This window comes from Erinaceus europaeus, chromosome 10 (genome assembly GCF_950295315.1).
Source record: "Erinaceus europaeus chromosome 10, mEriEur2.1, whole genome shotgun sequence".
Lineage (NCBI taxonomy): Eukaryota > Metazoa > Chordata > Mammalia > Eulipotyphla > Erinaceidae > Erinaceus > Erinaceus europaeus.
The window spans coordinates 36110988-36122581 of NC_080171.1; the positions used below are offsets into that span (position 1 = coordinate 36110988).

The 11594-nt window shown below is 38.4% G+C and overlaps 1 protein-coding gene across 14 annotated transcripts in view; it reads right to left on the reverse strand.

Annotated features, from left to right (window-relative positions):
* LOC103107323 (TLE family member 4, transcriptional corepressor) overlaps nucleotides 1–11594 on the reverse strand; it is a 167898-nt gene that overhangs the window by 77897 nt on the left and 78407 nt on the right. For 8 of the 14 annotated variants that reach the window (XM_007516110.3, XM_007516103.3, XM_060199530.1 and 5 more), the window contains 2 exons: nucleotides 5771–5975; nucleotides 4656–4672 (listed from right to left, as the gene is read on the reverse strand). In XM_007516110.3, coding sequence (XP_007516172.1) covers nucleotides 4656–4672; nucleotides 5771–5975 — 222 coding nt within the window. The remainder of the gene's footprint in view (nucleotides 1–4655; nucleotides 4673–5770; nucleotides 5976–11594) is intronic. The other 6 variants (XM_007516111.3, XM_007516104.3, XM_060199531.1 and 3 more) reach the window with 1 other exon arrangement.

Consider the following 11594-nt stretch of genomic DNA (forward strand, 5'->3'; position numbering starts at 1 on the left):
GGAATATTCCGTCAATTCTCTCGGGAGCCAATCAACTTGTGCCTTACTTAGCCCATTCAATAGTCAGAATGGAGAGTGAAAGGATCCTTCTCAGAAAAGCATGAGTTTGGTTTCATGTAGGTCTTTTAAACTGATGAGAGAAATGATTTAGGAGACAATAGTAAAAAAATAACCACACAGGAAAAATATATAGGAAACAGGGAGTCAGGCGGTAGCGCAGCGGGTTAAAGCGCAGTTGGCGCAAAGCACAAGGACCAGCTTAAGGATCCCGGTTCGATCCCCTGGCTCCCCACTTGCAAGGGAGTCGCTTCACAGGTGGTGAAGCAGGTCTGCAGGTGTCTGTCTTTCCCCCTCTGTGTCTTCCCCTCCTCCATTTCTCTCTGTCCTATCCAACAATGATGACCTCACTAATAGCAATAATATCTACAACACTAAAACAACAAGGGCAACAAAAGAGTAAATAAATATAAAAAATTGAAATATATATATATATATATATATATATATATATATATATATATATAGGAAACTATCTGGGGGGCTTTTTGGGTTCTCTATTCGAGAACTGAGGTTGAGAATGAATCACTCTGTCTCTTAGCATTTTCAGCTGCAAATGTGAGGCTTGCTTTTGGGTATACTGAATCACCACATTGCTAAGTATCCTGGCCTGTCGTGGCCCCTTACTGTAACAGACACCAGTACACACAACATTCTAGTATCTCATCACCAAATAAATTGATTTCTGGGCTCCAACAGTGCTTTCTCCTTTAGGTCCATATTTACATTCTCTACCCTTATTGAAAACTTCAAATACAGTCTGCAAATAACAGGCTTAGGAATGAACTTGACTACTGGAGCTACACAATCAATAAAGCATGTGCTTTAGTGGCCAAAGAACTTCTCTATAAAAGGAACAGGGGGTAGGGGGTGGGGGAACCCAACAATTTTAACAAGTGATTTTCTTTCATTTTCTACGACACCTGAAGGTAAAGCACCTTAATTACCTGAATCTTTACAGGAAGTGTAAATTTATATTTATGAGCCATTCTGAAATACACCCTGCTTAATAATCTGTAACGTCAAGAAAACATTTTTAAAAGTCTCTCACAATTAAATCCATCCACAACCTTGTATAAATCAAAATTTTGCTACCATATCAAAATGTTACACTAGGGCTGTATAACATTGCCCACATCCTCATTACATGCAACACTAATTACTACCAGCAGATTCAGAATTTTCTGCACATTAGAGGCTTTTAGAGGAGCTATAAAAAATTTCAGGCACCATTAATTTAAATTTGTATTGAAATTTCCTTTTGACAGATGGCCAAAAATTACTTATTATTTAGAGCACCAGAGCCGCCTGTTTGCACATTAGAAGAGGAAAGGGAAAAATTAAAAGCAAGAAGGAAATTTATGTCACGTTCATTACCTGTTAAATGTTAAGGAGCATTATCCTGCATGAATAAATTATTTCATACAAGTCCAACTCAGCTGCAGGCAACTGGCACACTTTGGCTGATAAAAACCACCTAGTAATACAGCAGACAATCATAAAAAACCCCTCTTAACCAGGAACCACTTACAGCAAGATGAGGACGATCGATGGAGCAAGCAACTAGCTGCTTCTCTGAGCATCACAGAACACATTTACGGAATTTAGCAAACTATTTCACCTTAAGAAGCAATAGGACAGCCCTCATCCTGACACAACACAACTTCAAAATTTGTGAGCAGTAGCACAACAAAGACATTTATTTATACACAGCTACCATTCCAGGTTAGATCAAAGCAAAATTATCCACCTCTACTTCCCTTCTGATTTTCTCCTTTTAGTTCTACTATCTCAATTCCAGACTCACTCTGAATATTTTTGAAGTGCACCCTACTCTTCCATGAGGAAATGTAAAATGAAAGTGACAACAAGTGTGCACTGGAGTAAAAATATTGAGTTTTCTGCAAATGGGACATTAGAGGAGGTTTTGTTTAGTTCATTGGCCTGCTGAAGGCATGCTTTTACCATAGAAAAAAAGGAGGGGACCATCGAGACAGCTCACCTTGAAAAGAACCAACCTGGCTCGTGTGCTGGATGCTGATTAAAGCCTGTCCCAAGCACAGTGCAGGAAGCTTCAGTACAGTGGTACTTTTCCCTCTCTCACCGCTCTCATCCTATCTGACAAAGGTCATGCCAGAGCAGTGAAGCTCCATAATGGACAAAAGGACAAAAGAAAAGGGTTGAGGTGGGAAGGAATGTTTATATTATGGCCTCAGAGTAACTAGAAAGGGTTTCCAGGGGCCAGTCGGTGGTGCACCTGATTAAGTGCACACATTATAGTGCACAAGGTTCTACGGTCAAGCCCCTGGTCCCCACCTGCAGGGAGAAAGCTTCATAAGTGGTGAGACAGGGCTGCAGCTGTCTCTATATCTTCCCCACCCCTGTCAATTTCTCTGTCTCTATACAATAATAAATAAATATTTTTTAAAAGAGTACATTTCCTTCCTTTAAAAAAAAAAAAGGAAAAGGAAAGGAAAGGAAAGAAAGGCTTTCCAAGAGCTGCTGTCAGCTAATTCTGGTCAACTTACAAGTACTTACAACTTCCGAAGTGCACATGTAAAGAACACTTAATACACTTGTTAGGAATGCTTTTAATCCAGATACTGATACACATATTATAAAGCAAAACACACAACTATAAATGAATAATTAAATGATTCAATGTGTGCCATTCAAAGTATGAATGATGGCATTTCTGAGGACCTGCAGGTACTCTTTCAAAGTTTAAAGATTCTTGAGGAGTAAAAGATTTCATTGGGAGTTGGGCGGTAGCGCAGCAGGTTAAGTGCACATGGTGCAAAGTGCAAGGACCGGTGTAAGGATCCCAGTTCGAGCCCCAGGCTCCCCACCAGCAGGGGAGTCGCTTCACAGGTGGTGAAACAGGTCTGCAGGTGTCTATCTTTCTCTCCCTGTCTTCCCCTCCTCTCTCCATTGCTTTCTGTCCTATCCAACAATGACAACATCAATAACAAAAATAATAACTGCAACAATAAAAAAATAATAACAAAAGGGAAAGTAAATAAATAAATATTAAAAAAAGAGAGAGATTTAATTTTGTGGTCCAGGAGGTGGTGCATTGGATAAAGCACTGGACTCTCAAGCAAGAAGTTCTGAGTTCAATCCCCTGCAGCACATATACCAGAGTGATGTCTTCTTTTCTCTCTCCTCCTATCTTTCTCATTAACAAATAAATACATAAATCATTTTTTAAAATTTTAATAGATTTAATTTCTATTTTCTGTTTATTTAAAGGGTTTGAAAAACAAACCCTACTTCCCCTTATATTGTAAAAGGAAAAGAGGTCAGCATCAAAACATAGGTGGTTACAGGGAAAGGTTTTTAGTCTTCATGTATGTAAGTAACATTATTAAAAATAGCCAAAAGAGAGAGAAAGAAAAGAGGGAAGAAACTCAATGCTCTAAAACATTTAATTGCTGTAAAATGCAAAAACAAAAACAAAACTGATAGCGCTTTGGCCAATGCTGAAAAACTGTCCTTTCCTTTAAATCAATCTACACAGACTACAATGGCAACATAATACAATTTTGTGCCTGGCTCAAAGGCAATCACGCAGTTTTCATACTCTACTCATTTCCTGCCAAAGCAGCCTGTCTTTCATGTTCACTAACTATATAAATTCAGACACTTTTACACATCCCATCCCGGTGTTACACAAGCACAGTTAAGATATTAGACTATACCTATTCCTTCTAAAATGCCTCCAGAAAATACAGTAGATAGATAAAAATAGATGCCAAACCTAAGGAAAATAACTTGCTGTTTTGAGAAAGAAGCTGTTGTTAAATTTAAAAACAAATCTTTCTGGGGCCAGGGCGATAACTCACTGTGCAAACATTTGACTTGCATTTCTAAGGCTCCAGGTTTTATCCCTGGCACCACAAGATAGAGCTGAGCTGTTCTCTAGCTTCTCTCACCTGTCTTGCCGATAAAGAAATCTCTAAAAAGATTTTTCTGAAGATAAATGCTCTTAACATAAATGTTCTAATAAAGTATTTTTAAAAAGTGAAATGATCTCCCAAAATAAGACTAATTTGTGTTTATTTATATTTGATCTGCTTATTATTTATCTTATGGTCAAAGTCTAACTGAACAAAAGCAGTTATTTCTTCACTAGACAAGACAGAATAAAATGAGCAAATCAAGTCAGACTCAGTTCAGTTGAGGTCTACAAATCTGATAGAGAAATGGAATTAACTTTTTTAGAAATCTTAAGCATTTTCATAAGTAATGAAAACAATTTTTTTAAAACCATTTCTTACGCTTTGTGAGAACTATGAGCTATTATGGTTCGGGTCAGGGCTGGGTGAGAACCACAGAACTGTGGTGGTAGGTGCAATGGCACACACACGTGTGAAACTATGTTCCTGGAAACATACATTTTGTAAACCAGTATTAAATCACTAATAAAAATTGTTTTTTAAATCTTAACCATACAAACAACTATAAGTAATTTTTAAAAAATTACAATCAGCCACTATCTAGTAAAGTTCACCAAATTGTTCTTTAAATGTCAAAGAATCCATTCAAATCATTGAGCGCTTTTAAGCAATTCCTTCCCCTGTGAATTTAAGTCCTACCTTGATGGAGTCTCTGTCTATAGGCAAAACAGCAGCAACACACAGATCAATTGGTAGGACAGGGGGGAAAAAAAAACTAGTTAGTTTATATAAATAACATACATTTATCAAATTTGATCTCTACTAAATAATAAATGGCACAGATGTTGACTTTGCAATAAAGTTAATTATTAATACTATTCAACCAGATTCACAGTGCACCAATCTACCTCTGACACAGTTTCAGAAACCAAAACTGGAAATCTGTATTATTTAGACTCCTTATCAACTTTTCCTCTTATAAAAGGGTTTATAATCATGCCTCAAGTCTGCACCATAGCATTAAGATAAGTGGATGACAAATATTACAATGTTTCCAACATCAGAGATGGGAAATTTATGCTTATGTGATAAAATCATTTACCCAAGATTATAATTCATAGTAATAACAGTTAAATAGGAATATATATGAGCCTGTAACTACAAACCACACCCTTCCAGCCTGTGAGCCACCCGGGTACTACATAAATTCCCACAAGGGAATGCTGGGGAAGAATTTTTCATTTGCTTTTCTGCCACTAACTAATAAGCAATATTAGTAAACGCCATACAATCATTTAGTGACATCGATATGTCTACTTAGCTGGAGGTAGGAAACCAATAAAAAGCACATAACTGGACTTTAAGTCAATTATTTATTCGCATAAATAACTGCATCTTGTTATATACTTAGAAATCAGTTAATTTCATGCTCTGAAGCGGACTGAGTGAGAAAGGCTGTTAAGCAAACAAATTCCATTAATTTGGGCTACACTTTTCTCAATTACTAAGACAAGTGAAATTAGGTTTTTTGTTGTTGTTGTTTGTTTGTTTGTCTTGTTTTTTGTCTTGTATCAGAGCACTGCTCAGATCTTGATTAAGGTGGTGCTAGGGACTGAACCTAAGACCCTAGAAGCTCAGGCAAGAAGGTGTTTTTGCATAACTGCAACGATATCTCCCCAGCCCTGAAATTGCTTTCATATCTAATATTTTTTAACACACCACACAAGGTGATCAGACTGATAAATAATTAGGCATCCAGAATCTATCATCCACAGCAGGTAGGTAATATGATTGCCATCCTAAGAGGATCTCACCTCTTTGGTGATCGTTGTCATGGTGCTTCTTTTCATCTTTAATTGGAAGGTGAGACTGTCCTCCTAGGGCACTAGAAAGGGCCAGAAGTCCCGCACTGCTTCCAATGGGTGGAATGGCTGGGGGCTGCAGTCCCGAAGGGTGTGGGGTCAGAGGTACCGGAAGACCATGTCCATGTGATAAATGCTGGGCCTGGAGTTGTTGCTGCTGTGAGAAATGAGACAAAGATATTGAACTTGTTCCCTCTAACTGTCCCTTGCCAACAAATAGAGGGGAATACAAATATTACAGACACTGGGAAATCAAGCACTGTTGAAGGAAAAACTTATCCTTCATATATCTTTTTATATTTTTTTATTTATTTATTCCCTTTTGTTGCCCTTGTTTTATTGTTGTAGTTATTATTATTATTGTTGTCGTTGTTGGATAGGACAGAGAGAAATGGAGAGAGGAGGGGAAGACAGAGAGGAGGAGAGAAAGATAGACACCTGCAGACCTGCTTCACCGCCTGTGAAGAGACTCCCCTGCAGGTGGGGAGCCAGGGTTCGAACCGGGATCCTTATGCCGGTCCTTGTGCTTTGTGCCACCTGCGCTTAACCCGCTGTGCTACAGCCTGACTCCCAGATGTTTTTAAAATGGAAATGAGGGAGATGTATAATAAAGAAATACTAGTTCTTTAAAAAAAAAAAAATTCTATTTATTTATTTTCCCTTTTGTTGCTCTTTTTTTTTTTTAAATTGTTGTGGTTATTATTATTGCTGTTATTGATGCCGTCGTTGTTAGGACACAGAGAAATGGAGAGAGGAGGGGAAGACGAGAGGGGGAGAAAAAGACAGACACCTGCAGACCTGCTTCACCGCCTGTGAAGTGACTCCCCTGCAGGTGGGGAATCAGGGGCTCGAACTGGGATCCTTATGCTGGTCCTTGCGCTTTGAGCCACGTTCCCTTAACCCATTGTGCTACCGCCCGACTCCCAAGAAATATTAATTCTTAAGATTTTAGGGATAGGTGTTGCAATGTACTATAAATAATTTCGTTTATAAAAAATGAAAGTATTCAGGTGGGGGAGGTTAGATAGCATAATGGTTATGCAAACAGGCTCTTATGTCTGCGCCTCGAAAGTCCTAGGTTCAATCCTCTGCACCACCAAAAGCCAGAGCTGAGCAGTGCTGTGCTTTAAAAAAAAAAAGATTAAGTAACTCAAATGAGATTTGTATTTCTTTGTCAAAGCATCTGTATTTTATTCTTTGCAACACATAAGGCCTTGCTATCATACATTTCTAATCAAAGCATACACATGACTGTTATAGCAGTTATGCTGAACAAAAAAAACAAAAAAAAAGGCTGAAAATTGAGAAAATTAGTGTTAAACAGTTCTCCCAGAACCACTGCACAGCATGCAGTGAGAGTTAATTTGAAAGAGAAAACCTGAATTAACAACCCAGAAAAGGAAACTGGTTGCAGCCACCGTTTTAAGCCCTTTAAGTGTCCTCAGCGGTACTTGAGCAAATTACTAAAGAAAATCTAATGTAGCAAGGCTTGGGTCCTCCTGTAGGCTTGCTCAATAATGCTGAAATAATTGGGCACTCTGTGCACGTTTAGTGATGCTCGAATGAAAAGCTCGAGGCCTGCCCTTGTACTCTTCTCCAGTGGCCGCCTCTCTGTTGTGACAGGTTTATCTGAGTGGGACTGTGATGCATGCACCAGTAACAGTGCTGACAAGAGTTTAAAGTCATTTTTACCAGCACACTGGCAACACATGGAGAAAGCCCTAGAGAAGCTGGGATGGGAGTGTTTGACCCCCAGCCAAGGCCACATCAAGCTCAGCTACAGAATCCTATGTGGGCAGGCCTGCCGCATCTTTGAAAGGAGGAGGTGCAAAGAGGCTGTGTTAAACATACCCCTCTCATCAGGAATCCCTTCAGTTCAAGACCCTGCTTAACAATGTTCTATGAAAACAAGTAATAGTCTATGAAAACAAGTAATTCTTAAGACAAGCTTGTAGATTGATTACACTTTAGTTGTTTGCTTCAAATAAATCAGTTTGCTGTCCCTCTGATAGTCAGGCTCTTCCATAATTTTCTTTCTAAGTAAGATTTCTCAAAAGAGCCTTTTAAAAATGTGTATGGTGGCTTATTTTGCTCCCCTTCACTGGTGAAAAGGGTCTTGGAATGCTTTTTTTAAAAAACATATTTAAAGAAAGCCCATCAGGGGCGCCAGGCAGTACTGCAGTAGGTTAAGTGTGCACAATAAGAAACACAAGGACCAGTGTAAGGATCCCAGCTCGAGCCCCCAGTTCCACACCTGCAGGGGGGGTTGCTTCACAAGCATTTTCTCTCTTTCCTATCCTATAAAATGGGAGAAGATGAAGTGAAAAAGAAAAAAAAAAAGCCTCCAGGAGCAGTGGATTCATAGTGTTGGCACCAAGCCCCAGCAATAACCCTGGAATGGGGGGGGGGGGGGGGGGAGTCCACCAAAGGAAAAAAACAACAATGTTTTTCTCCTCTGATAATTTCATTTCTTCACCCCCTTTGACTTGACTTCTGGTTCCTGACAATCAAAGTCAAATGATGGCATTATACCTTTTCTCTAATTGACCTTCACCTATTTTCTTGTTATATATATTTGAAATACAGTCCATAAAATAAAGCACGAACACTTTTAAGTTTACATTATAAATGGGAAATCTGAACAGTGATCCACAAGTTTCACTAATCGATGGTGACCCTTAAGTCCTGTCAAAGCCTTATCTATTGTAGCTGGATAGTTAAAAATACTGTATTTATTGAAATTGCCAAAATCACTTTATAGTGCTTTGTGTTATAATTCACTTGTGTCTAAAAAGCATAAACACATAATCACATTTAGAAAATAATGCTGACAAAGGGGAAAAAAACACACAAGAAAATGCAGGTAAATAAATATATGTAATTCAAAAACATTGCTCAATAGTTACAGCCAGAAGATTGTTCCAATTCTCTTTACCTTGTAAAGCCCCTAATACTTCATGTGTATGGGTTAAGCACGTAGCCACTTTCTAGATCAGATCAGAGTTCAATTGGAAAGTGTTTATTAAGAGCTTGAATATACTTTTCTTATCACATTTCTGAGACTCTAAGCCTGGTGAATCTACCTTTAACACAAACACCCCTGCCTAACTGCAGGCGCAGAGACATTCAGGTAGTATCTGAGCAATCTGAAAGTATACATCTATTTCATTAGACACAGAAACCCCTCAATCAGCTGCAATACTTTCAATGATCCAGGTGTTCCATGCCCCCCCCCCTCTGTCTCTCAAAGGACAAACAAAAAGCCCACTAACAGTCTTATCTTTCCATTTGACCAGGAACTTTGCAAAGCATAAAATTTAGTCCAAGTTTGTCATGAGATCATAAAGACTTCCTTGAGTCCTTACTTATTCACTCTTTTCTACTTTCAAATAACCCCCCTTTTCCTATGTCCACCTTAGTGGAAGGAGATCCCAGGTAGACTCCACTCTGCCCAAAGAATCTTAATCTTTTTCCCTTTCATTGTTCCATTAATTCTCTATCTCTTTCACCATCTCCAGTTCTTGTCACTCATTTTATCCTTTTGCTTAAAAGTTTAACACCCTAAGAACAACTATGATCCATATTCGGGGGGGGGGGTGTGAGGGTGAGTAACAGAAGGAAGAGGTTAAGAGGGCTCTAAACTCCAGCTCCTTCAGGTCACAGAGAGAGAGGATGAAAAGGGGAGCAACATTTGAAAGTAGTAATGGGGTTATATGTGGCTTGGAGGGGAAGAGCAACGGGACTTGGAAGAAAAAGGGGGTAACTGGGAGAACCACAGTGAAATGCAATAGAGGGATCCAGAACTCTGGTGGTGGGAACACTGTTGAATTACACCCCTGTTGACATGTAATTTTGTAAATCAATATTAAATCAAAATTAAATTAAATTAAAAATAAAGTTTAACACCAACATTCCTTGTTTAAGATTAAACTACCTATCTTACATAAAAAGAACCTGAAGCAACACTCTGGGGTAGGGAGGGAATGACACAACAAACCTATATTTTGATTACTTGTCTTGTATCCTCCATTGCCTTCAACTTAGTGAGTGCCTTGCATGTAACTGGCACTTGATAAATGTTTGTTGAATTTAATTAAAATAATCTCCTGCTCATTTCAACAACTGCCCTGCATCTATATCCTTATTTTTAAGAACTGGGGTAAAATGTGTTATCTCTGTTTCTCAGTAGCATTCTCCATTACACACACACACACACACACACACACACACACACACACACACACACACACAAACACACACACACCTACCTTACTCCATCATCTCCCCCTATAATCTGGATTCCAAGTCTACCTTTCTCATAGGGAGACTATTGAGATAGCAATTATTTCAAGACACTATCATTTATTTTCTTTCTTGCTGGCATATCTACGGTCACAGATTAAAAACTGGCTTGTAAAAACTCTTCTACCTGGCTTCAGAAACACCACAATGACCTCTTGCTACCTCTCTGAATGCTACTATTAGAGCTCCTCCTAGAATAGGAGTTCAAAACCTTTTGACCTTCCACAGCAGAATCAACTTTTACACAGATGATACCCATATGATTGAGTGCTTCTCATCTTTCTTGCCATAAGTCTGTATGGTAGCAGAGCATTACATGAAAGTGATGGATGCAAATTCCACTGGGATCAACTTATTGGCTAACACAGATTTGCTTTTATTTAGGGCTTCTTTATTCATAACCAAATCCTGACTATTCTCAAATAATTTCTTATATGTCTCTGTCACCATACTAATCAGACCCTTATCATTCCATACGTTGATTACTACACGTTTCCACTAGTTCATTTCAGTTCCAGTGAGCCCACCATGCATGAGCCACCACTGTCGATTATTTCCTAAATTCTTGTCATAATCTCGCCATACTAAATTGTACTCATCCACGTCAGCTAAGGTTTGAGGTGTTCTGCAATGTCTGCTCCAAACAATCGTGTGCCTACTATGCTACAGGACTTCCTGTATCATATACTACCATAGTTTGCCTCATAGAAATGCTGTTTATCTCTTTGGCAAAAAAAGGTCTTGATTTGCCAATGATGTGGTGAGATTCTAAATGTAAATTCCTGTACCCAGGGCATCAGGGTTTGATCCCTGGTATGGCATAAGATGAGATGGTACTCTTGGTTTAGACATGTGTCTCATAAAAATTTTAAGTATTTAATTAAATGTACTAATGCCAAGTATCATTCAAAAATCCAGTATGAAGAGAAGCTCTAATAAGTCTTTTCAACAACAGAGAAAAGCTTGAAGCAGATTCTCTGGAAAAGGAGTCAGGTTTCTCTGGACATTATTCAAGGAGCTGAAAGCCATGTGACCAAATGGACTGCCCTCTAAAATACACCATGTTTTCCAATAGCATTAACACTGTCCTCTGATCTCTCCCCATCAGTATTAATTACAGAGCAATTAACCTTCAAATTTTTATTACTTTATCCTATAGTCACATTGAGAAACATAAACTTCTGCGTTTAAAAAATGGAAGGAAAAGCATACTAAGAGTGCGTAGTTCAACACTAATGTGTTAATTAAAATAATTTAAACTGCCACTCCAGATAATTACAAACCAGCAGGTTAAAAATGTATATTTCAGCATAAGGAAAAAAATAAATAAAATCCAGTCAAAGAATCAAAAAAGTAGAATATAAACACTGAATCAATATAGCCATAAGTGAGATATTACTGAGAAAGAAACATATATTAGAAAAAGAATTATCACAGATTCTAAGGCCATTACTATGCTTGGATGCTTCATTTC